At 60.9% G+C, this 26,029-nt stretch overlaps 1 protein-coding gene across 5 annotated transcripts in view; it reads right to left on the bottom strand.

The window, feature by feature from the left end:
* LOC137667575 (tenascin-X-like) overlaps positions 1 to 13,977 on the bottom strand; it is a 60,957-nt gene extending 46,980 nt beyond the window's left edge. For 3 of the 5 annotated variants that reach the window (XM_068408404.1, XM_068408409.1, XM_068408407.1), the window contains exons 1-8: positions 13,895 to 13,945; positions 10,387 to 10,589; positions 9,516 to 9,740; positions 7,833 to 7,945; positions 6,908 to 7,061; positions 3,751 to 4,728; positions 3,583 to 3,672; positions 953 to 1,246 (exon numbers count right to left, since the gene is read on the bottom strand). In XM_068408404.1, the coding sequence (XP_068264505.1) occupies positions 953 to 1,246; positions 3,583 to 3,672; positions 3,751 to 4,728; positions 6,908 to 7,061; positions 7,833 to 7,945; positions 9,516 to 9,740; positions 10,387 to 10,585 (2,053 nt within the window). In that variant the 5' untranslated portion in view covers positions 10,586 to 10,589; positions 13,895 to 13,945. The other 2 variants (XM_068408405.1, XM_068408408.1) reach the window with 2 other exon arrangements.
* Positions 13,978 to 26,029: the final 12,052 nt, after the last annotated feature.

Raw genomic sequence — 26,029 nt, 5'->3', positions numbered from 1 at the left:
CCCACCCATCCATGCTTCCTTCCAACCAGTCACCCATCATGTCTTCATGACCCTTCTCCCTCACATCAGTTCATGGATCCATGAACCCAACTATCCAAGCAGGCACCCATCCATCCCTTCAGTCATTAAACAGACCGATTCATCACCTGACCTCCCATACTTCCGTCCACCCAAGCTTCCACCCATCCCTGCTTCCATCCATCCCTGCTTCTGTCCATAGAATCACAGAATCATTGAGGTTGGAAAAGACCTTTAAGATCATCAAGTCCAACCTTTAACCCAGCACTGCCAAGGCCACCACTAACCCATGTCCCTCAGCACCACGGCTCCATGACTTTTAAATCCCCCCAGGGATGGTGACTCCACCACTGCCCTGGGCAGCCTGTGCCAGTGCTTGACAACCCTTTCCATGAAGAAATAGTCCCGGATCTCCAATCTAAACCTCCCCTGGGGCAACTTGAGGCCGTTTCCTCTCGTCCTATCGCTTGTTACTTGGGAGAAGAGACCGACCGCCACTTCGCTACACCCTCCTTTCAGGTAGTTGTAGAGAGTGCGAAGGTCTCCCCTCAGCCTCCTTTTCTCCAGACTGAACAACCTGAGTTCCCTCAGCCGCTCCTCACAGGACTTGTGCTCTAGATCCAGGCTTCAATCCACCCATCCCCATCCATCCATTCCTCCCCATCCATTCAATCGCAACCATCCATCCATCATCCATCCAGTCCCACCCATCCAATCCCACCCATCCATTCACCCACTGTCCAATCAATCCCCCACCCACCATCCAATCATCCACCCCTCCATACCAACATCTCTCCAACCTTCCATGCACCCACACCCGCCAGCAAATCAAGGGCCAGATGCCTTTCCCATATCCCTCAAGGTCAACGGCTCCTGACTTCCTAGAAACCCACCACCCACAGAGGACACAGACAGGGCCCAAAGCCACCCTCACGTGTGACAGCGTCGGTGGAGATGAGACCAATCCGTTTCCGACCCCACACCCCGTACAGGTTGAACTTGTAGTGGCGGGACGGTGACAGCCCGGGCACGGTCACCTTCCGGGACCCGCCATCAACTGCAAGTGCCTGAGGTTGGCCTTGTACATCCCTGTACTGCACCGTGAAGGAGTCAAAGGTGCCCTCGAGGACGTTCCACTCCAGCTGGACGGAGCCAGGGGTGACGTGGGAGACAGTCAGCTCGCCCAGGCGGGGCCGGGGTGGTGGTTCTTCCGATGATGGGGCTGGCACTTGCATGGAGATGGCACAATGCTGAACATGAAGATCCCCCCACCCATGCATCTTTCTGCTCAACCATCTGTCCACCCACCCACCTGTCAAATCACGCACCCTTCAATCCAAGCACCCAACCAGCCACCCATCCTCCCACTGATCCAACAGGGTCTCCACCCATTCATCCAACCGTCCATTCACTCTATTTTTCGTCCATCGTTCCATCCATCAGCCCGTTGATCTGTGTCCATTTCTCCATTCAAGAATCCAGGCTCCCATCCAGTCAGTGACCTGGTTTGCCATTTGCTTCTCCTTACATCAGTCTTTGAATCCACCCATCCACTCTCCCACCCATCCAACCATCCATCCAACCACCCACCCATCTATCCAGCCATGATCCCTCCATCCTTCCACTCATCCAACCATCCATCCTTCCACCCATCCATTTTTCCACCCACCCATCTCTCCAGCCATGATCCCTCCACCCTTCCACACATCCAACCGTTCATCTTTTGATCCATTCAACCAACCACCACCCACCCATCCATCCACCCACCCAATCATCCATCCATTCACCCAACCACCCACCCATCTACCTATCCAGACATGATCTATCCATCAAACCACCATCCACACACCCACCCATCCAACCATCCATTTTCCAACCACCCACTCATCTACCCAACCTTCCACCCATCCACTCATCCATCCACCCATCTATCCAGCCATGATTCATCCTTCCACCCATCCAACCATCCAACCTTCCACCCATCCATCCACCCATGACTCATCCTTCCACCCATCCAACCATCCATCTTTCCATCCATCCAACCACCACCCACCCAACCATCTTTCCATCCATCCACTCAGCTGTCTATCCAACCATTCATCCACCCACCCACCCATCCAACCCACCCATCCATCCACCCACCCATCCTTCCACTCATCCTTCCATCCATCCACCCAGCTATCTATCCAACCATTCATTCACCCACCCACCCATCCAGCCCACCCATCCAACCATCCATCCATCCACCCACCCAACCATCCTTCCATCCATCTACCCAGCTATCTATCCAACCATTCATCCACCCACCCACCCATCCAACCCATCCATCCAACCATCCATCCCTCCACCCATCCTTCCACCCACCCACCCATCCATCCCATCCATCCATACAACCATCCATCCCTCCACCCATCCTTCCACCCACCCATCCATCCCATCCATCCATCCAACCATCCATCCCTCCACCCATCCTTTCACCCACCCATCCATCCCATCCTTCCATCCATCCAACCATCCATCCCTCCACCCATCCTTCCACCCACCCACCCATCCATCCCATCCATCTGTCCAACCATCCATCCCTCCACCCATCCTTCCACCCACCCATCCATCCCATCCATCCAACCACCCATCCCTCCACCCATCCTTTCACCCACCCATCCATCCCATCCTTCCATCCATCCAACCATCCATCTCTCCACCCATCCTTCCACCCACCCACCCATCCATCCCATCCATCTGTCCAACCATCCATCCCTCCACCCATCCTTCCACCCACCCATCCATCCCATCCATCCAACCACCCATCCCTCCACCCATCCTTCCACCCACCCATCCATCCCATCCATCCCTCCACCCATCCTTCCACCCACCCACCCATCCTTCCATCCATCCACCCAGCTATCTATCCAACCATTCTTCCACCCATCCACCCACCCACCCATTCAACCCACCCACCCACCCATCATTCCACCCACCCATCCATCCCATCCATCCCTCCACCCATCCTTCCACCCACCCATCCATCCCATCCATCCCTCCACCCATCCTTCCACCCACCCACCCATCCTTCCATCCATCCACCCAGCTATCTATCCAACCATTCTTCCACCCATCCACCCACCCACCCATTCAACCCACCCATCCATCCCATCCATCCCTCCACCCATCCTTCCACCCACCCACCCATCCTTCCATCCATCCACCCAGCTATCTATCCAACCATTCTTCCACCCATCCACCCACCCACCCATTCAACCCACCCACCCACCCATCCTTCCATCCATCCACCCAGCTATCTATCCAACCATTCTTCCACCCATCCACCCACCCACCCATTCAACCCACCCACCCACCCATCCTTCCATCCATCCACCCAGCTATCTATCCAACCATTCATCCACTCATCCACTCATCCAACCCATCCATCCATCCACCCAACTATCCACTCACCCACCCGCCCATCCAACCACCCACCTACCCATCCCCAACTTATCTACCAAGCCTACCTCGGCCTGAACACCCAGCCCCCTCCCAACACCACCATGGACCACCCCATGGTACCTGTTTTGGCTACAGCACCTTGGGGCTCACTCAACTCCATCTCATACATCTGTTCCCACTCCAGGGGGGGCTCATGGGTGCCACCTACCCCTGCAACCCCAAAGAGGAGTGGGTGGTTATGGCATGTTCCCCTGCAATGTTGTCCCCATCTCCATCCCTGTCACCCACCTGCCGTCACCAGGAACGTGTAGGACTTGGAGACGTGCCCCCGCACCACGCCGTGCACCTCCACCCGATACGTGGCCCCCGGTACCAGCCCTGGCACCCGGGCTACCGTCGTGTCACCCGGCACCTGTAGCTCCCCCTCGGCCCCCTCCGGCTCTTCCAGGAGCCGGTAACGGATCACCACAGTCTCTGCATGGCCTCGCAACCCATCCAGGTCCACCAGAGCCTCACCGGCGGCCCCCGGTATCAACTGGGGCTTGGGGTGGGGGATCTGGCGGAGAAGTTGGTGACGCAACGGGGCTGGACTGCGGCGTAGAAGGTAAGAGAGAATGGCACGGGCCACTGCCGGCACTGTTTGGTTGCCCCGAAGAGGGAAGTTTGTAGCCCGGAGGTGGCTCTCCAGGCGCTGTAGCAAGGAGCCATTGTAGGAGGAGAGCTTGGCCCCGAGGTCATGCAGGGATGGGCCACCTGGGAGCACTGAGGACACTGGGGATGCTGGGGACACCGGGGACCACGGAGATGGAGGTGACACAGGGGACTGTGGTGATGCTGGGGACCGTGGAGATGCAGGTGATCTTGGGGACACTGGGGATGCTGGTGCCTCTGGGGGCCTTGGGGACACTGGTAACCTTGGGGATGCTGGGGATGCTGGTGATGCTGGGGACTCTGGTGATGCTGGGGACTTCGGGGATGATGGGGACCCTCGAGAAACTGGGGCTGCTGGAAATCTTGGAGACGCTGGGGCTGCTGGTGACCCCAAAGACCCTGGTGACCCCAAGGATGTATCTGGTGACACTGCTGATGCCGGTGATCCCAGGGACCCTGGTGACCCCCGGGATGCCGGTGACACGGGGGACCTTGGGGATGCCGGAGACCCTCGGGCTGATGGTGACGCTGGGGCCACTGGTGACGTCGGGGATCCCAGAGAACCCTGAGTGGATCCTGGGGACCCCCTGTGGGTGGGCAGAGTCTGGGCAAGCACTGCGAGAGCAAAGGGGACCAGGGTCATCAACCTGTCCCCAAAAGTCTCCATCTGCCAGAGCCCGGGGACCCACAGAGGGGGACACAGGGATGGATGGACATGGGAAGGGACAGGGACAGATGGACGCACAGGGACAGACTGGGGACACCTATGGGGACAGGCTTGGGACACCCAGACTCATGGGAACAGACTGGGACAGATGGAGTGACGAGGACAGACTGGGGACATCCGGACCCAGGCAACAGAGGGACACACAGGGAAGCACCAGGAGATGTGGGGACATGTGGAGCCATGGGGACACAGGACCCATGGGGACAGATGAGTCCATGGGGACACACACGCCCCTGGGGACACATGAACCCACGGGGACACACAAGCCCATGGGGACAGATGGACCCATGGGGACACATGAGCCTATGGAGACACACGAGCCTGTGGAGACAGACAAGCCCATGGGGACAGATGAGCCCGTGGGGACACACAGACCCATGGGGACACATGGACCCATGGGGACAGACAAATACATGGGGACACACAGACCCAAGGGGACACACGGACACAACGGGGACCGACCGGTGACACACAGACCCACCAGGACAGACAGACGCATGTGACCCCACAGAGCCGTGGGAACACAGGGACACACGGGGATGGACAGAGGCTGCAGGTACCGTCCCTGTCCCTGTGGCCATCCCAGTCCCTGTCCCCGTGGCAGCCTCTGTCCCCACCCCTGTGGCCATGACATCCCCATCCCTCTGCCATCCCCATGCTTGTCACCATCCTGTCCCTGTCCCCATCCCTGCCACCATGCTGTCCCTGTCCCCACGCCATCCCCATCCCTACGCTGTTCCCTTCCATCTGTTGTCCCCATCACCATCCCCATGTTGTCCCTGTCACCATGCCTGTGCCCATGCTGTCCCCATCCTCATGCCATCCCTGTGCCCATGCTGTCCCTGTCCCCATGCCCATGCCATCTCCATGGCTGTCCCCATTACTGTCCCCATCCCCGTGCTCATGCCATCCATGTTCCCAGAACATCCCTGTCCCCATGTCCATGCTGTCCCCATCCCTGTCCCCATGCTGTCCCCCTCCTCGTGCCATGCCCATGCCATCCCTGTCCCCATGCCCATGCCATCTCCATGGCTGTCCCCATCTCTGTCCCGATCCTTGTGCCCATGCCACCCCCGTCCCCATGACTATGCCGTCACTGTCCCTGTCCCTGTCACCATTCCTGTGTCATCCCCATCCCTGTCCCCATCCCTCTGCTCATGCCACCCCTGTCCCCATGCCATCACTGTCCCCATCCCTGTGTCACCCCCATCCACATGCCTGTGCCATCCCTATCTCTGTCCCCATGTCCATGCCAGCCCTGTCCCCACATTGTCCATGCTGTCCCCATGCCCAAGCCGTCCCCATTGCTGTCCCCACACCCATGACCATGCCATCACTGTCCCCAACCCCATCCCTGTGCCATCCCCATCCCTGTCCCCAAGCTGTCCATGCTGTCCCCAAGTCCATGCCATCCCCAAGTCCATGCCATCCCCATCGCTGTCCCCATGCCATCCCCATCCCTGTCCCCACACCCGTGACCATGCCACCACCATCCCCATCACTGTGCCAACCCTGACCACGTGCCTGTGCTGTCCCCATTCCTGTCCCCATGCCACCCTTGTCCCCTTGCCCATGACACTATGCCATCACTGTCCCCGTCCCTGTGTCACCTCTGTTCCCATGGCCATGCTGTCCCCATCCCTGTCCCCACACCCATGACCACGCCACCATCATCCCTAACTCCATCCATGTGCCAGCCCCACCCCTGTCCCCATGCCCACACCCGCTGCCATCCCCGTGGTGACCCCATCCCTGTCCCCTTGCCCATGGCACCACTGTCCCCATCCATGTGCCCATGCCATCCCCGTCCATGTCCCCATCCCTGTCCCCTTGCCCATGGCACCACTGTCCCCATCCATGTGCCCGTGCCATCCCCGTCCATGTCCCCACACCCATTGCCATCCCTGTGGTGTCCCCATCCCTGTCCCCCTGCCCATGGCACCACTGTCCCCAACCATATGCCCGTGTCATACCCACCCATGTCCCCACGCCTCTTGCCATCCCCGTGGTGTCCCCATCCCCATGTCTGTCCCCTCGCGGTCCCCACACTGAGCAGGTGACACGTACGGGTGCGGACGCGCAGGGTGCCGGGCGCTCCGAGGTGCTGCTCCCGTTGGGCCTGGATGAAGAACTCGAAGGCGTGGCCAGGTGCCAGCCCTGTCACCTCGAAGGTGACAGCAGAGCCGGGCAACTCATGGGTGGTCATCGCTGCTGGCTCGTCCTGGGGACAAGGGACATGGCCAAGGACATGCTGGGGACACCATGGTGGGACCTGGCCCTCAGTCAGGCAGGAGGGAGGTGGCCACAGCCAAGAGCTTCTGCCAGGGCTGGGGGACATGTTGGGGACACGATAGGGACAGTTAAGGAGCGACACACTGGGGACAGTGTGGTGAGGTCACCTCCTCATCCCTGAGCCAGGCAGGTGGCTGCAGCCAATGGCTTGTCCTGGGGCTGGGGGACATGTTAGGGACACACTGGGGACATATTGGGGACACCATGGTGGGGACATGTCCTGGCAGATGGCTTATCCTTGGGACAGGGAACATGTTGGGGACACTGGGAACACCATGCTGGGGACACATCTCTGTCCCCAAGCCAGGTAGCAGGAGGGTGGCCACAGCTGCTGGCTCATCCTGTGGCAAAGGACATGTTGGGGACACGTTGGGGACACCACGTGGGGACCCATCCTTAAGCCAAGGAGCAGATGGGTGACACCACCGCGGCTCATCCTGGGGACAAGGGACACAGCGGGGAGATGTCCCCATCCCTGAGTTAGGCAGTAAGAGGTGGCCTGACCACTGGCTTGCTCTGGGGACAACAGGGACATTGGGGACACATTGGGGACACCATAGGAACACCCCTATAGTGTCCCCTAATGGGTGGCCACAGATGCCACCTCATCCTGGGGATGAAGAACATGTTGGGGCCACCACACTGGGGTCACCATGGCACTGGGGACCTGTCCCCACCCTTGTCCCCGTCCCCAGCTCACCAGGGGGACGAGGGCCACCTGGTAGCCATCCACCGGCAGCAGGGGGCGGGGCCAGGTCACACGGAAGGACGTCTGGTTGCGAGTGGCCAAGCGTGGTGTCACTGAGGGGATCTCTGTGGGGACACGGTCCCATCATGGGGTGCCACACCGAGGGGACACTTTGGGGTACCATGGGATGGGGCATTCATGGGATGGGGACACTCTGGGGACACCATGGGACAGGGAAGCCCTAGAGATGTTACAGGATGGGGCACCCATGGGATAGGGACAACCTGGGGACACCATGGGACTGGGACACCTTGGGACACTGGGGATCCTTGGGGACACTCTGTGGACACCCTGGGGACACCATGGGGCCAGGGCACCCATGGGATGGGGACATCCTGGGAACACCATGGGACTGGGACACCATAGGGTGGGGCACTTATGGAATGGGGACACTCTGGGGACACCACGGGATGGGGGGACCCATGGGATGGGGACACCGTGGGGACACCATGGGACTGGGACACCTTGGGACACTGGGGACCTTTGGGGATACACTGGGGACACCACAGGATGGGGCACCCAGGGGATGGGGACATCCTGAGGACACTCTGGGGACAGGACACCCTTGAGACACCATGGGGACACCACGGGATGGGGACACCATAGGGCAGGGCACTCATGGAATGGGGACACCCTGGGGACACCACAGGATGGGGGACCCATGGGATGGGGACACCCTGGGGACCCCATGGGGACAGCATAGGGACAGGGCACCCAGGGAATGGGGACACTCTACAGACATCATGGGGACAGGGACACCCTCGAGACACCATGGGGACATCATGGGACTGGGACACCCTGGGGACATCATGGGACTGGGACACCCTGGGGACACCATGGGACACGACAACCTTGAGACACCATGGGGACATGGAAGTGACACCCAAGGAACAAGGCCATGGGGACACCAGGATATGGGGCACCCACAGGACAGGGACACCATGGGGACACTCAGGGTGGGCCAGGGCACTGGGGGGCACTGGGAGAGCACTGGAGGACACTGGTGGTTTCAGGGTCTGCCATAGCTGAGGGGGGACAAGCAGGGGGCACTGGTAGCACTGGGAATGAGGACACTGGGAGGAGCACTGGGGACCCTTGGGGACACTCAGGGACCCCTGGGGACACTCAGGGACGTACTGAGGTGGCATCAGGGCTCACTACGGCCGAGGAGAGAGGTAGGGGGGTACTGGGAGCACTGGGATGGGGACACTGAGAGGAGCGCCGGGGACCCTTGGGGACAATCAGGGACACTTGGGGACCCTTGGGGACACTCAGGGACACTCAGGGACTCTCGGAGACTCTTGAGGACAATTGGGGACTCCTGGGAACACTCGGGGACCTACCGAGGTGGCATCAGGGCTCACTACGGTTGAGGAGGGAGGTGGGGGGAGCACTGGGAGCACTGGGATGGGGACACTGGGGGGAGCACTGAGAACCCTTGGGGACACTCAGGGACACTTGGGGACCCTCGAGGACAATTGGGGACCTACCAAGGTGGCATCAGGGCTCACAATGGCTGAGGAGGGAGATGGGGGGTACTGGAAGCACTGGGATGGGGACCCTGGGGTGAGCACCGGGGACCCTTGGGGACACCTAGAGACCCTTGGTGACCCTTGGGGACACTCGGGGACGTACCAAGGGCGCAGCGGGGCCCGCCGCGGCCGGGGGGACAGGTGGGGGTGGCGCAGTGGGGGCCAGTGAAGCCGGGGAAGCAGCGACAGCGTCCCCCGTGACAGCGGCCCTGGTCACTGCAGCCGAGGGGACAGGGGGGAGGGGCGGGGGGGGGAGGGGTGGGGGGGGAGGGGCAGCCGCAGCCGTCCCCACCGGGGGGGACACAGAGCTCCCGGGACAGCGTCTGTCCTGTGGGGGGACAAGGAGGGGGACACGGGGGTGACGAGGCCCCCAGGGCCCTTGGTGTGCCACCCCCCTGTTCCCCCATGAGCCCCCATGTCCCCCCATGTCGCCCCCCACGTCCCTCATGTCACCCTCACATCCCCCAACATGTCCCCCATGTCCCTCCACATGACCCCACGTCCCCTGTGTCCCCCCCATGTCCCTCATGTCCCCCCACAGCCCCCACCTGTCCCCCCCCCAACATCCCCACAACCCTCACGCCCCCTACATGTCCCCATGTCCCCCCATGTCTCCCCCACGTCCCTCCCATGTCCCCCCAGGTGTCCCTTGTTCCAATGTCCCCCCCATGCCCCAATGTCCCCCTGTCCCCCCAAATGTCCCCCCACATCCCCCCCACATCCCTCCCATGTTCCCCAGATGTCCCTTGTCCCAATGTCCCCCACATCTCCCCATGTCCCCCCATGTCCCCCCCATGTCCCCCCCCATGTCCCCCCCCATGTCCCCCCACATCCCCCCCACATCCCTCCCATGTCCCCCCAGATGTCCCTTGTCCCATTGTCCCCCCATATCTCCCCATGTCCACCCACGTCCCCCCCCATGTCCCCATGTCCCCTCAAATGTCCCCCCACATCCCCCCCGGCCCCCCATGTACCGGTGCCAGCCTGGGGTCCCCGGCTGTCCCCGCACTGTCCCTGCAGCGCCCGCACTTGTTCCTCCAGCTCCCGCAGGCGCCCCAAGATGGCCACCAGCGCTGCCGCCCCACAGGGGGGACCCGGTGGGGACACGGGGGGGGTCCCCATCCCCCCCCGCAGTGCCAGTGCCAGCAGCAGCAGGGGCAGCCCGGGGGTCATGGTCCTGCGGGAAAGGGGATGGATGGCACCCATGGGGACACCTGCGGACACCCGTGGGGACACAGGCATATCATAGGGGACACAGGGGACAGCCAGGGGACACAGGGATACCCATGGGGTCACACAGGGGACTCAGGAACATCTTGGGGGACACCCAGAGGACACACGGACACCTATAGGGGACACACAGGGGACACAGGGATATCGTAGGGGACACAAGGGACACCTGGGGACACAGGGGACACCCGTGGGGGACACCGAGGGGACACAGGGACACCCGTGGTGTCATCTGGGGACACAGGGACACTCATGGGGTCACCTGGGGACGCAGGGACACCCATGGGGACACAGGGACACCCATGGGGTCACCCAGGGGACACAGGGACACCCATAGGGGACACACAGGGGACACAGGGATATCTTAGGGGACACAGGAGACACCCAAGGGACACAGGGACACCCACAGGGGACACGGGGACACCCATAAGGGACACAGGGGACACCCATAGGGGACATCCAAGGGACACAGGGACAGTCGTGAGGGACACAGGGGACACCCAGGAGACACAGGGACATCATAGGGGACACCCAGAGGACACACGGACACCTATAGGGGACACACAGGGGACACAGGGATATTGTAGGGGACACAAGGGACACTTGGGGACATAGGGTACACCCATAGGGGACATCCAGGGGACACAGGGACAGTCATGAGGGACACAGGGGACACCCAGGAGACATAAGGACATCATGGGGGACACCCAGAGGACACAGGGACACCTATAGGGGACACACAGGGACACTCGTAGAGGACACCCGGGGACACGGGGACACTTTTGGGGGACACAGGGACACCCAGGGGACACAGGGACACCCGTGGGGACACCCAGGGGACATGGGGACACCTACAGGGGACACAGCAACACTGTGACCCACAGCATCCACCCACCACCCTTGTGTGGGCCCTGCACCAGTAACCCCCAGTAACACCAGTGACCTCCCCAGTAACACCCCAGTTCTCACTAACTGCAGTAGCTTCATCCCCCTCCAAGTCCCCCAGTAACACCAGTATCACCCAGTAACCCCCCAGTAACCCTCCCTCTCCAGCAACACCAGTAACCCCAGTAATGCCTCTCTCCAGCAACACCAGTAATTCCAGTAACCCCCAGTCTCCAGGAACACCAGTAATTCCAGTAACCCCCAGTCTCCAGGAACATCAGCCACAGCAGCACCTCCAGCAACACCAGCAACACAAGCAACTCCAGTCACCTCCAGTCTCCTCCAGTAGCACCAGTCACCTCCAGCAGCACCAGCAACTCCTCCAGTAACACCAGTAATACCAGTAACTCCAGTCACTTCCAGTAACCCCTATGAGTCCAGCAACTCCAGTAACACCAGTAACTCCAGCAACACCAGCAGCTCCAGTAACCCCAGTAAGCCCAGTAACACCAGTGACTCCAGCAATTCCAGTCACCTCCAGCACATGCAGCTCCAGTACCCCCAGTAACACCAGTACCCCCAGTAACACCAGTAACACCAGTAGCCCCCGTGACAGCAGTACCAAGTAACCAAGTAACCAAGTAACCAAGTAACTCCAGTAAGCCCAGTACCTCCAGTGCCCCCAGTACCATCAGTAACTCCAGTAACACCAGTAGGCCCAGTACCCCCAGTAACACCAGTGCCCCCAGTAACAGCAGTAACTCCAGTAACACCAGTAGCCCCAATACCCCCAGTAACAACAGTACCCCCAGTAACAACAGTAACGCCAATAACACCAGTAGCCCCAGTACCACCAGTACCACCAGTAACTCCCATAAACCCAGTAACTCCAGTAACTCCAGTACACCCAATATTCCCAGTAACACCAGTACCCCCAGTAACACCTGTAGCCCCAGTACCCCGAGTAACACCAGTACCCCGAGTAACACCAGTACCCCGAGTACCACCAGTACCCACAGTATCCCCAGTACCCCCAGTAATATCAGTACCACCAGTAACTCCAGTAACAGCAGTACCCCCAGCAGCCCCAGTAACACCAGTAACTCCAGTACCTCCAGTAACCCCAGTAGCCCCAGCAACCCCAGTAGCCCCAGCAACCCCAGTACCACCAGTATCCCTAGAACCCCCAGTAACTCCAGTAACACCAGTACCCCCAGTACCCCCAGTAACTTTGGTAACACCAATACACCCAGTAGTCCCAGTAACACCACTACCCCCAGTAACCCCAGTAACACCACTATCACCAGTACTTCCAGTCACACCAGTAACCCCAGTACCCCCAGTAGCCCCACTAAGACCACTACCCCCAGTACCCCCAATAGCCCCAGTAACACCAGTACCTTCAGTATCCCCAGTACTCCCAGTACCACCAGTAACTCCAGTACTCCCAGTATCCCTCGTACCACCAGTAACACCAATAACACCAGTACACCCAGTAACCTTAGTAACTCCAGTAACACCAGTATCCCCAGTAGACCCAGTAACCTCCAGAACTCCCAGTAACTCCAGTAACACCAGTACCCCCAGCAGCCCCAGTAACACCAGTACCATCAGTAACTCCAGTAACTAACTCCAGTAGTACCAGCAGCCCCAGTAACACCAGTGCCCCCAGTAGCCCCAGTAACCCCAGTAACACTAGTAGTCCCACTAACACCAGTAATCCCAGTACCCCCAGTAACACCAGTACCCCAGTAACACCAGTACCCCCAGTCACACCAGTAACACCAGTACCCTCAGTAGCCCCAATACCCCCAATAAAACCAATACATCCAGTACCCCCAGTAACACCAGTACCCCTAGTAACTCCAGTAACGCCAGTACCACCAGTATCCCCAGTACCCCTAGTAACTCCAATAACCCCAGTACCCCTAGTAACTCCAGTAACACCAGTAACACCAGTACTCCCAGTATCCCCAGTAACACCAGTAGACCCAGTAACCTCCAGAACCCCAGTATCTCCAGTACCCCCAGTAGCCCCAGTAACACCAGTACCCCCACTAACACCAGTACCCCCACTAACACCAGTAGCCCCAGTAGCCCCAGTACCCCCACTAACACCAGTATCTCCAGTATCACCAGTGACTCCAAGAACCCCAGTAACTCCAGTATCCCCAGTAACCCCAGTAACTCCAATAACCCCAGTAACTCCAGTATCCCCAGTAACCCCAGTAACTCCAATAACCCCCAAACCCCTAGTAACTCCAGTAACTCCAGTAACACCAGTATTCCCAGTAGCCCCAGTAACACCAGTACCCCTAGTACCACCCGTAACACCAGTACCACCAGTAACACCAGTATCACCAGTACCTCCAGTCACACCAGTATCCCCAGTACCACCAGTACCCCCAGTGCCCCCAGTACCTCCCGTCCCCAGCCGGTCCCTGCGCCTCCGCTCCGGGGTGGGGTCGGCTCTGGCGCGAGGCGGGGGGCGTGGCCGGGGGCGTGGCCGAGGGCGTGGCACCGCCCCCCCCATGTGTTTACGGGCAGCCGGTTGCCCCGGTAACCAAACAGCTGGGCGGGGGCGGCCAGATGTAGGGGCCGGCTGCCAGCGGGGGGGGGGGGCCTCCCAGTAACACCAGTAACGCCGCCACAGCCTCCCCAGGGATCCCAGTAACACAGCACAGCCTGCCCCAGAGATCCCAGTAACACCAGTAACACAGTAGAGCCTGCCCCAGGGATCCCAGTAACACCAGGAACGCCAGTACAGCCTCTCCCAGTGCTCCCAGTAACACCAGTAACATAGCACAGCCTGCCACAGGGCTCCCAGTAACACTAGTAACGCCAGTACAGCCTGCCCCAGGGATCCCAGTAACACCAGTAACACAGTAGAGCCTGCCCCAGGGATCCCAGTAACACCAGGAACGCCAGTACAGCCTCTCCCAGTGCTCCCAGTAACACCAGTAACATAGCACAGCCTGCCACAGGGCTCCCAGTAACACTAGTAACGCCAGTACAGCCTGCCCCAGGGATCCCAGTAACACCAGTAACGCCAGTGCAGCCTGTCCCAGGGATCCCAGTAACACCAGTAACACCAGTACAGCCTGCCCCAGGGATCCCAGTAACACCAGTAACACAGCAGAGCCTGCCCCAGGGATCCCAGTAACACCAGGAACGCCAGTACAGCCTCTCCCAGTGCTCCCAGTAACACCAGTAACATAGCACAGCCTGCCACAGGGCTCCCAGTAACACTAGTAACGCCAGTACAGCCTGCCCCAGGGATCCCAGTAACACCAGTAACGCCAGTGCAGCCTGTCCCAGGGATCCCAGTAACACCAGGAACGCCAGTACAGCCTCTCCCAGGGATCCCAGTAACACCAGTAACATAGCACAGCCTGCCACAGGGCTCCCAGTAACACTAGTAACGCCAGTACAGCCTGCCCCAGCGATCCCAGTAACACCAGTAACACCTGTACAGCCTGCCCCAGGGATCCCAGTAACACCAGGAACGCCAGTACAACCTGTCCCAGTGCTCCCATTAACACCAGTAACGCCAGTGCAGCCTGCCCCAGGGATCCCAGTAACACCATGAACGCCAGTAAAGCCTGCCCCAGGGATCCCAGTAACACCAGTAACATAGCACAGCCTGACCCAGTGCTCCCAGTAACACCAGGAACGCCAGTACAGCCTGCCACAGGGATCCCAGTAACACCAGTAACCAAGTACAGCCTGCCCCAGGGCTCCCAGTAACACCAGGAACACCAGTACAGCCTGTCCCAGGGATCCCAGTAACACCAGTAACACAGCACGGCCTGACCCAGGGTTCCCAGTAACACCAATAACGCCAGTAACACCAGTACATCCGGTACAGCCTGCCACAGGGCTCCCAGTAACACCAGCAACACCAGCAACACAGCACGGCCTGACCCAGGGTTCCCAGTAACGCCAGTACAGCCTCTCCCAGTGCTCCCAGTAACACCAGTAACATAGCACAGCCTGACCCAGGGTTCCCAGTAACACCAGTAACACCAGTAACACCAGTAACACCAGTACATCCGGTACAGCCTGCCACAGGGCTCCCAGTAACACCAGTAACACCAGTACAGCCTGTCCCAGTGCTCCCAGTAACACCAATAACGCAGCACAGCCTGCCCCAGAGATCCCAGTAACACCAGTAACGCCACTACAGCCTGCCCCAGGGATCCCAGTAACACCAGGAACGCCAGTACACCCTCTCCCAGTGCTCCCAGTAACACCAGTAACATAGCACAGCCTGCCACAGGGCTCCCAGTAACACTAGTAACGCCAGTACAGCCTGCCCCAGGGATCCCAGTAACACCAGTAACACCAGTACAGCCTGCCCCAGGGATCCCAGTAACACCAGGAACGCCAGTACAGCCTCTCCCAGTGCTCCCAGTAACACCAGTAACATAGCACAGCCTGCCACAGGGCTCCCAGTAACACTAGTAACGCCAGTACAGCCTGCCCCAGGGATCCCAGTAACACCAGTAAAACAGCACAGCATGCACCAGGGTTCCCAGTAACACCAGTAACACCAGTACAGCATGCCCCAGGCATCCCAGTAACACCAGGAACGCCAGTACAGCCTGTCCCAGGGATCCCAGTAACACCAGGAACGCCAGTACAGCCTGCCCCAGGGATCCCAGTAACACCAGTAACACCAGTACAGCCTGTCCCAGTGCTCCCAGTAACACCAGTAATGCAGCACAGCCTCTCCCAGTCCTCCCAGTAACACCAGTAACACCAGTACATCCGGTACAGCCTGCCACAGGGCTCCCAGTAACACCAATAACGCAGCACAGCCTGCCCCAGAGATCCCAGTAACACCAGTAACACCAGTACAGCCTGCCCCAGGGATCCCAGTAACACCAGGAACGCCAGTACAGCCTCTCCCAGTGCTCCCAGTAACACCAGTAACATAGCACAGCCTGCCACAGGGCTCCCAGTAACACTAGTAACGCCAGTACAGCCTGCCCCAGCGATCCCAGTAACACCAGTAAAACAGCACATCATGCACCAGGGTTCCCAGTAACACTAGTAACGCCAGTACAGCCTGCCCCAGGCATCCCAGTAACACCAGGAATGCCAGTACAGCCTGCCCCAGGCATCCCAGTAACACCAGTAACACCAGTACAGCCTGTCCCAGTGCTCCCAGTAACACCAGTAATGCAGCACAGCCTCTCCCAGTGCTCCCAGTAACACCAGTAACCCAGTACAGCCTGCCACAGGGATCCCAGTAACACCAGGAACGCAGTACAGCCTGTCCCAGTGCTCCCAGTAACACCAGTAACACAGGACAGCCTGTCCCAGGGATCCCAGTAACACTAGTAACGCCAGTACAGCCTCTCCCAGTGCTCCCAGTAACACCAGTAACGTAGCACAGCCTGCCACAGGGATCCCAGTAACACTAGTAACGTCAGTACAGCCTGCCCCAGCGATCCCAGTAACACCAGTAACACCAGTACAGCCTGCCCCAGGGATCCCAGTAACACCAGGAACGCCAGTGCAGCCTGCCCCAGGGATCCCAGTAACACCAGTAACACCAGTACAGCCTGCCCCAGGGATCCCAGTAACACCATGAACGCCAGTAAAGCCTGCCCCAGGGATCCCAGTAACACCAGTAACACAGCACGGCATGAATCAGGGTCCGCAGTAAGACCTGTAACGCCAGTACAGCCTCTCCCAGTGCTCCCAGTAACACCAGTAACATAGCACAGCCTGACCCAGGGTGCCCAGTAACACCAGTATATCCGGTACAGCCTGCCCCATGGATCCCAGTAACACCATCAACACAGCACAGCATGAACGAGGGCCCCCAAGAACCCAGTACAGCATCTCCCAGTGCTCCCAGTAACACCAGCAACACAGCACAGCCTGTCCCAGTGCTCCCAGTAACACCAGTAACGCCAGTACAACCTATCCCACAGATCCCAGTAACACCAGTAACACCAGTACAGCCTGCCCCAGGGATCCCAGTAACACCAGGAACACCAGTACAGCCTGTTCCAGGGATCCCAGTAACACCAGTAACACCAGTACAGCCTGCCCCAGGGATCCCAGTAACACCAGTAACGCCAGTACAGCCTGTCCCAGTGCTCCCATTAACACCAGTAACACAGTACAGCCTGCCCCAGGGATCCCAGTAACACCAGTAACACCAGTACAGCCTGCCACAGGGCTCCCAGTAACACCAGGAACGCCAGTGCAGCCTGCCCCAGGGCTCCCAGTAACACCAGTAACGCCAGTAGAGCCTGCCCCACGGCTGCCAGTAACCCCAGTGCCACCTGCCTCAGTGCTCCCGGTGCTCCCAGTAACCACAGTGCCACCTGTCCCAGTGCTCCCAGTAACACCAGTAATGCAGCACAGCCTCTCCCAGTGCTCCCAGTAACACCAGTAACCCAGTACAGCCTGCCCCAGGGATCCCAGTAACACCAGGAACGCCAGTACAGCCTCTCCCAGGGATCCCAGTAACACCAGGAACGCCAGTACAGCCTCTCCCAGTGCTCCCAGTAACACCAGTAACATAGCACAGCCTGCCACAGGGCTCCCAGTAACACTAGTAACGCCAGTACAGCCTGCCCCAGCGATCCCAGTAACACCAGTAACACCAGTACAGCCTGCCCCAGGGATCCCAGTAACACCAGGAACGCCAGTGCAGCCTGCCCCAGGGATCCCAGTAACACCAGGAACGCCAGTGCAGCCTGCCACAGGGATCCCAGTAACACCAGTAACATAGCACAGCCTGACCCAGGGATCCCAGTAACACCAGGAACGCCAGTACAGCCTGTCCCAGGGATCCCAGTAACACCAGTAAAGCCAGCACAGCCTGCCCCAGGGATCCCAGTAACACCAGTAATGCCAGTACAGCCTGTTCCAGGGATCCCAGTAACACCAGTAACACCAGTAACACCAGTAACACCAGTACAGCCTGCCCCAGGGCTCCCAGTAACACCAGGAACGCCAGTACAGCCTGCCACAGGGATCCCAGTAACACGAGTAAAGCCAGTACAGCCTGCCCCAGGGCTCCCAGTAACACCAGTAACACCAGTACAGCCTGTTCCAGGGATCCCAGTAACACCAGTAACACCAGTAACACCAGTAACACCAATACAGCCTGCCCCAGGGCTCCCAGGAACACCAGGAACACCAGTACAGCCTGTCCCAGGGATCCCAGTAACACTAGTAACACAGCACGGCCTGACCCAGGGTTCCCAGTAACACCAGTAACGCCAGTAACACCAGTACATCCGGTACAGCCTGTCCCAGGGATCCCAGTAACACCAGTAACACAGCACGGCATGAACCAGGGTCCGCAGTAAGACCTGTAACGCCAGTACAGCCTCTCCCAGTGCTCCCAGTAACACCAGTAACATAGCACAGCCTGACCCAGGGTTCCCAGTAACACCAGTAACACCAGTATATCCGGTACAGCCTGCCCCATGGATCCCAGTAACACCATCAACACAGCACAGCATGAACGAGGGCCCCCAAGAACCCAGTACAGCATCTCCCAGTGCTCCCAGTAACACCAGCAACACAGCACAGCCTCTCCCAGTGCTCCCAGTAACACCAGTAACGCCAGTACAACCTATCCCACGGATCCCAGTAACACCAGTAACACCAGTACAGCCTGCCACAGGGCTCACAGTAACACCAGTAACGCCAGTACAGCCTGTTCCAGGGATACCAGTAACACCAGTAACACCAGTAACACCAGTACAGCCTGCCCCAGGGATCCCAGTAACACCAGGAACACCAGTACAGCCTGTCCCAGGGATCCCAGTAACACTAGTAACGCCAGTACAGCCTCTCCCAGTGCTCCCAGTAACACCAGTAACATAGCACAGGGCTCCCAGTAACACTAGTAACGCCAGTACAGCCTGCCCCACAGCTCCCAGTAACACCAGTAACACCAGTAACACCAGTACAGCCTGCCCCAGGGATCCCAGTAACACTAGTAACGCCAGTACAGCCTGTCCCAGTGCTCCCATTAACACCAGTAACACAGTACAGCCTGCCTCAGGGATCCCAGTAACACCAGTAACACCAGTACAGCCTGTCCCAGTGCTCCCAGTAACACCAGTAACACAGCACAGCCTGCCCCACGGCTCCCAGTGCTGCCAGTAACCACAGTGCCACCTGCCCCAGTGCTGCCAGTAACCACAGTGCCACCTGCCCCAGTGCTCCCAGTGCTCCCAGTAACCACGCTGCCACCTGTCCCAGTGCTCCCAGTGCTCCCAGTAACCACAGTGCCACCTGTCCCAGTGCTCCCAGTGCTCCCAGTGCTCCCAGTAACCACAGTCCCACCTGTCCCAGTGCTCCCAGTAGCACAATCCCACCTGCCCCAGTGCTCACAGTGCTCCCAGTGCTCCCAGTTACCACAGTGCCACCTGCCCCAGTGCTCCCAGTGCTCCCAGTAAACACGGTGCCAGCTGCCCCAGTGCTCCCAGTGCTCCCAGTAACCACAGTGCCACCTGCCCCAGTGCTCCCAGTGCTCCCAGTAACAACGGTCCTACCCTCCCCACGGCTCCCAGTGCTCCCAGTAACCACGCTCCCACCTGCCCCAGTGCTCCCAGTAACCACAGTGCCACCTGCCCCAGTGCTCCCAGTGCTCCCAGTAACCACAGTCCCACCCTCCCCACGGCTCCCAGTGCTCCCAGTAACCACGCTCCCACCTGCCCCAGTGCTCCCAGTAACCATAGGGCCACCTGCCCAGTGCTTCCAGTGCTCCCAGTAACCATAGGGCCAACTGCCCCAGTGCTCCCAGTGCTCCCAGTAACCACAGTCCCACCCTCCCCACGGCTCCCAGTGCTCCCAGTAACCATGCTCCCACCTGTCCCAGTGCTCCCCATAACCACAGTGCCACCTGCCCATTGCTCCCAGTGCTCCCAGAAACCACGGTCAGACCTGCCCCAGTGCTCCCAGTGCTCCCAGTAACCACACTCCCACCTGCTCCTCAGCTCCCAGTGCTCCCAGTAATCACAGTGCCACCTGACCCAGTGCTCCCAGTGTTCCCAGTAACCACAGTGCCACCTGCCCCACAGCTCCCAGTGCTCCCAGTAACCACAGTGCCACCTGCCCCAGTGCTCCCAGTGCTCCCAGTAACCACAGTGCCACCTGCCCCAGTGCTCCCAGTGCTCCCAGTAAACACAGTGCCAACTGCCCCAGTGTTCCCAGTAACCACAATCCCACCTGCCCCAGTGCTCCCAGTAACCACGCTCCCACCTTCCCCAGTGCTCCCAGTGCTCCCAGTAACCACAGTGCCACCTGCCCCAGTGCTCCCAGTGCTCCCAGTAACCACAGTGCCACCTGCCCCAGTGCTCCCACCTTCCCCAGTGCTCCCAGTAACCACAGTGCCACCTGCCCCAGTGCTCCCAGTGCTCCCAGTAACCACAGTGCCAACTGCCCCAGTGCTCCCAGTAACCACAATCCCACCTGCCCCACAGCTCCCAGTGCTCCCAGTAACCACGCTCCCACCTGCCCCAGTGCTCCCAGTAACCACAGTGCCACCTGCCCCAGTGCTCCCAGTGCTCCCAGTACCACGGTGCCACCTGCCCCATGGCTCCCAGTGGTCCCAGTAACAACGGTCACACCTGCCCCAGTGCTGCCAGTAACCACAGTGCCCCCTGTCCCAGTGCTCCCAGTGCTCCCAGTAACCACGGTCCCACTTGTGGGGCCGGTCCCGGGTGGGGCCGTGACTCATCCCCCCCCCTCCCCCCCTCCTCCGCTGTTGTTGTCTCGGCCGGACCCGGGGGGGGGGGGGGGGGGGGAGGGGTGTGACGGGGGGGGTCCGGGGGGGGGGGGGGGGGAGGGGGGCACGTGGGTCCGGCACGAGGTGTGGCGGGGTCAGGGCGGGGGCGGGGGGTCCCGTGGGGCGGGGGGGGGGGGGGGGGGTGAGCTCATGGCCCCCGCGTGGGGCGGGGCCAGCACGTGGGGCGGGGGGGGGGGCTGGGGGGGCACGTGTGGGGCTGGGGGGGGACATGTGGGGCCGGGGGGGACACGTGTGGGGTCGGGGGGGACAGGGGGGCACATGGGGGGGCAGGGTGGCACCTGGGGGGCACGTGTGGGGCCGGGGGGGGGACATATGGGGCCGGGGCAGGCAGGGGGGCACCTGAGGGGCTCGTGTGGGGCTGGGGGGGGACATGTGGGGCTGGGAGGGACATGGAGGGCTGGGGGAGCACGTGTGGGGCTGGGGGGGGCACATGTGGGGCCGGGGGGGGCAGGGGGGCACCTGAGGGGCACGTGTGGGGCTGGGGGGGACATGTGGGACTAGGGGGGACAGGGGGGCTGGGGGGGCACTTGTGGGGCTGGGGGGGCACTTGTGGGGCTGGGGGGCACTTGTGGGGCTGGGGGGGCACTTGTGGGGCTGGGGGGCACGTGTGGGGCTGGGGGGGCAGGGGGGCACCTGGGGGACACATGTGGGGCTGGGGGGGCAGGGGGGCACCTGGGGGGCACGTGTGGAGCTGGGGGATGTGTGGGGCAGGGGGGCCCCACCCCCCCGCAGCCCCACGGTGGGTCCTGCCAAGGAACGTTCTGGGCCTCCGGCACCAGGTGACGTAATGGGGGGGGAGGGGGGGGAGGGGGACACCCAGGCGGCGGGGGGGGGAGGGGCCGATGCCCAACACACGGACACCCCCCCCAGGGTCCCCACCCTCACAGGACACCCAGGACGTCACCGCGTGTCCCCCCCGCCCTGCCCCCACCCCAGGGGACTGATGACCCCCCACCCCTCCCCCCATCCCTGTCCCCGGTGTCCCCCCCCCAGCCATGGTGTCCCCACCCCATCTCCTGGTGTCCCCATCCCAGCTTCCAGGGTCACCATCCCTATCCCCGGTGTCCCCATCCCTTGGTGTCACCATCGCTGTCCCCAGTGTCCCCATCATGGCATCTGCTCTCCCCATCCTTCCTTGTGGTGTCCCCATCCTTCCTTGTGGTGTCCCCATCCCTTGGTGTCCCCATCCCTTGGTGTCCCCATCCCAGCATCTGCTGTCCCCATCCCATCTCTTGGTGTCCCCATCCATGTTCTAAGTGTCCCTGTTCCCAATGTTCTCAGTGACCTCATCACTGTCCCCAGTGTCCCCATCCCATCCCTTAAGAGTCCCCATCCCTGTCCCCGGTGTCCCCATCCCAGCTCCTGTTGTCCTCATCCCATCTCTTAGTGTCCCCATCCATGTTCTCAGTGACCCTGTCACTGTCCCCAGTGTTCCCATCCTGGTTTGTGGTGTCCCCATCGCTGGCCGCGGTGTCCCCATCCCATCTCCTAGTGTCCCCATCCCTGCTTCTGCTGTCCCCATCCCTGTTCCCAATGTCCCCATCCTTCTTTGTGGTGTCCCCATCCATGCTCTCAGTGTCCCCATCCTGGTTCCTGCTGTCCCCATCCCTTGGTGACCCCGGGGGTGGGGACACAGGGGACTGAGGGGACACGGGGCATGAGGATCCAGGGGACATGGGGACAAGGGATCCAGGGGACACGGGGAGTGGGGATCCAGGGGACATGGGGAGCAGGGACCAAGGGGACATGGGGACCAGGGACCCCGGGGACACTGAGGTTGGGGACCCAGGGGGACCCCAAGGGACCAGGGTGTTGCTGGACACAGGGACTGAGGGGACACGGGTGTCACCTCCCCCCTGCAGCTGGCTCTTGGCATCCAGGGATGAGGTCACCCACCCGGTGGGGACAGTGGCCACCTGTGGTGGAGGGGACAACTGAGGACACGGTGGGGACATGGTGGCAGGGGATGCAGTGGGGATGTGGTGGGGACATGGTGGGGACATGGCTGGGGACACAGCAAGGACGTGGTGATGGTGGCTGGGGACACCGTGGGAAAGTGGCAGAGATGGCTGGGGACACCTGGTGACACGGGGGTGGCGGTGGGGACCCCTTGGGGACACCTGGTGACACAGGGGTGGTGGTGGGATCCCACTGGGACACCTGGTGACACAGGTGGTGGTGGTGGGGTCCCACTGGGGACACCTGGTGACACAGGGGGTGGTGGTGGGGTCCCACTGGGGACACCTGGTGACACGGGGATGGTGGTGGGGACGTGCAGGCACAGGACCAGGGACACCAGGGTGCTCTTCCCCGCCCCCAGGGGGGCCACCACCACCAGCACCTCCCCAGGGCGCAGCTCCAGGGACACGCCCTGGGGGGGGACAGAGGTGACACCCCCGCGCCCCCTCCCTCAGTGTCCCCGGCCCTCCCCGTGCCCTCCCTGCCATGTCCCCAAGGCCCCCCACAATGTCCCCATGCCCTCCACACAATGTCCCCATGTCCACCTGCCGTGCCCTCACCATGTTCCTCTGTCCCCCCACCATGTCCCCACCATGTTCCTCTGTCCCCCCACCATGTCCCCGTGTCCCCCTGCTGTGTCCCCACACCCTCCCCACCACCTCTGGGTCCCCATAACCTCCCCACCATGTCCTCATGTCCACCTGCCGTGTCCCCACCATGTCCCCATGTTCCTCCACTATGTCGCCCCACCCTTCCCACCATGTCTGTGTCCCCACACCATGTCTCCACGCCATCCCCACACCATCCCTACCATGTCCCCACGTCCCTCTGCTGTGTTCCCACACCCTCACCAACACATCCATGTCCCCATGTCCACCTGTCATGTCTCCACCAAGTCCCCATGTCCCTCCACCATGTCACCACACCCTCCCCACCATGTTCATGTCCCCATGCGCTCTACACCATGTCCCCATGTCCCCCTGCCATGGGTCCTTCCACGGGCTGAAGTTCCTCAGTCCTAGGACTCCATCCACTAACCCAAAACATTGTGACAACCAACACTAACGGTGGCTAACCCTTCAGAAGAGCTGGTGGCCCTCCATCCCACCACTCCTGTCATTGGCCTGCTTCCAGAAGCCCATGACCCCATGATGGCCAACGCTAACGATGGCTCACCCTCCTGAAGAGCTGGTGGCCCTCCATCCCACCACTCCCGTCCTGAGTTTCCTTCCACTAACAGGGGCCATCTCTCCTAGGTGGGTCACGGAGCACTTGTGACAAGAAGTCATCTTCCACGAGCTTCAGGACTCTCCCAGACCTCCTGGTCCCACAGTACGGCATTCCCGGCTGATGGCTGGGATGTTGGAGTCTCCCATAAGGACAAGGGCGACCAATCCAGGGATTTCTCCTAACTGCCTATGGAGTAACTCACTGGTGCTGGCATCCTGTCTGGGCGATGGGTGGTGGACACCCACTGCACCATCTGCTCTGTCTCCCATCCTCTGATCCCCACCCAGAGGCTCTGGACCCCGTCATCCCACCCTGTGAGGGCTGTGCGGCCAAACCTCTCCCTTCCATACAGTGCAGCTCCTCCACCTCACCTGCCCCGCCTGCCCCTCCTGGAGAGCCGCCAGCCTCCATCCCAGCGCTCCAGGGGTGTCTGCTGCTGCGAGACCGTGCAAAGGGGCACTGAGAAGGTGGTCTCCTGCTCTGAGCCACGCAAATGGACGTTGAGAGGAAGGTTTTCTCCTCTGAGGTGATGCAGATGGGTGCTGAGAAGGTCTTCTGCTTTGATGTCACACATAAAGGTGCTGAGGAGGTTTTTCTCCTCTGAGGCCATTCAGATGGGTGCTGAGAAGGTCTTCTCCTCTGAGGTCATGCACACAGGCGCTTAGATGGTCTCCTGCTCTGAGGTCATGCATAAAGGGACTGAGAAGAAGGTTTTCTCCTCTGAGGCCACGCAGATGAGTGCTGAGAGGGTCTCCTGCTCTGAGGCCATGGAGACGAGTGCTGAGAAGGTCTCCTGTGCTGACATCATGCAGATGGGTGCTGAGAAGGAGGTCTCGTGCTCTGAGGCCACGTAGATGGTGACTGAGAAGAAGGTATGTCTGGTATGAGGGACACCAGGGCACGAGGGACACCAGGAGCAGGAGTGTCTGGCACGAGGGACACCAGGAGTGGGACATGCGGCACCAGGGACACCAAGAACGAGGGTCAGCAGGAGCAGAGTGACTGGTACGAGGGACAGGGGGAATGAGGGACACCGGGAACAAGGGACACCGGGTGCCAAAGCAGCCCCTGGGGAGCCGTGGGGCGCTGGACGCCTGGGTGCCCCCCTGGGGGGTTACAGGATGCGGGGTCCCGGGGTGCCCCGGGGGGTCTCTGGGGCTGGGGGGCCCCAGGGGTGACCCTGGGCTGGGGGGACACAGGCACAGCGGGGGCGTGGGGGGTGTGGGACCCTGCGGAGGGGTCCGGGGGGGCAGAGGGCTGGGCTGCCCCGTGGGGGGTCCCGGGCCGAGGGTCCCGGGGGGTCCCGGGGGGTCCCAGAGGTCCCCTGTCCCTGCCCCCCCCGCGCTGCCTCCGGCGCTTTCGCTTTCGCTGTTGGCAACCTGCGGAGCCGGGATCTGCCCGGCGCCCGGTGACGTCGCACGCGGCTCGGGCTGCCATTGGTGGGCGGGCGGTGTGAGCGCCAATGGCGGTGAGGGGCGTGTCTTGCTGCGGGCGTTGGGGCGGGGCTTGTGCGGTCAGGTCCG

This window comes from Nyctibius grandis, chromosome 10 (assembly GCF_013368605.1).
Source record: "Nyctibius grandis isolate bNycGra1 chromosome 10, bNycGra1.pri, whole genome shotgun sequence".
Lineage (NCBI taxonomy): Eukaryota > Metazoa > Chordata > Aves > Nyctibiiformes > Nyctibiidae > Nyctibius > Nyctibius grandis.
Note: the sequence above shows the minus strand (reverse complement) of the source record. Positions and strands in the feature narration are given on the sequence as shown.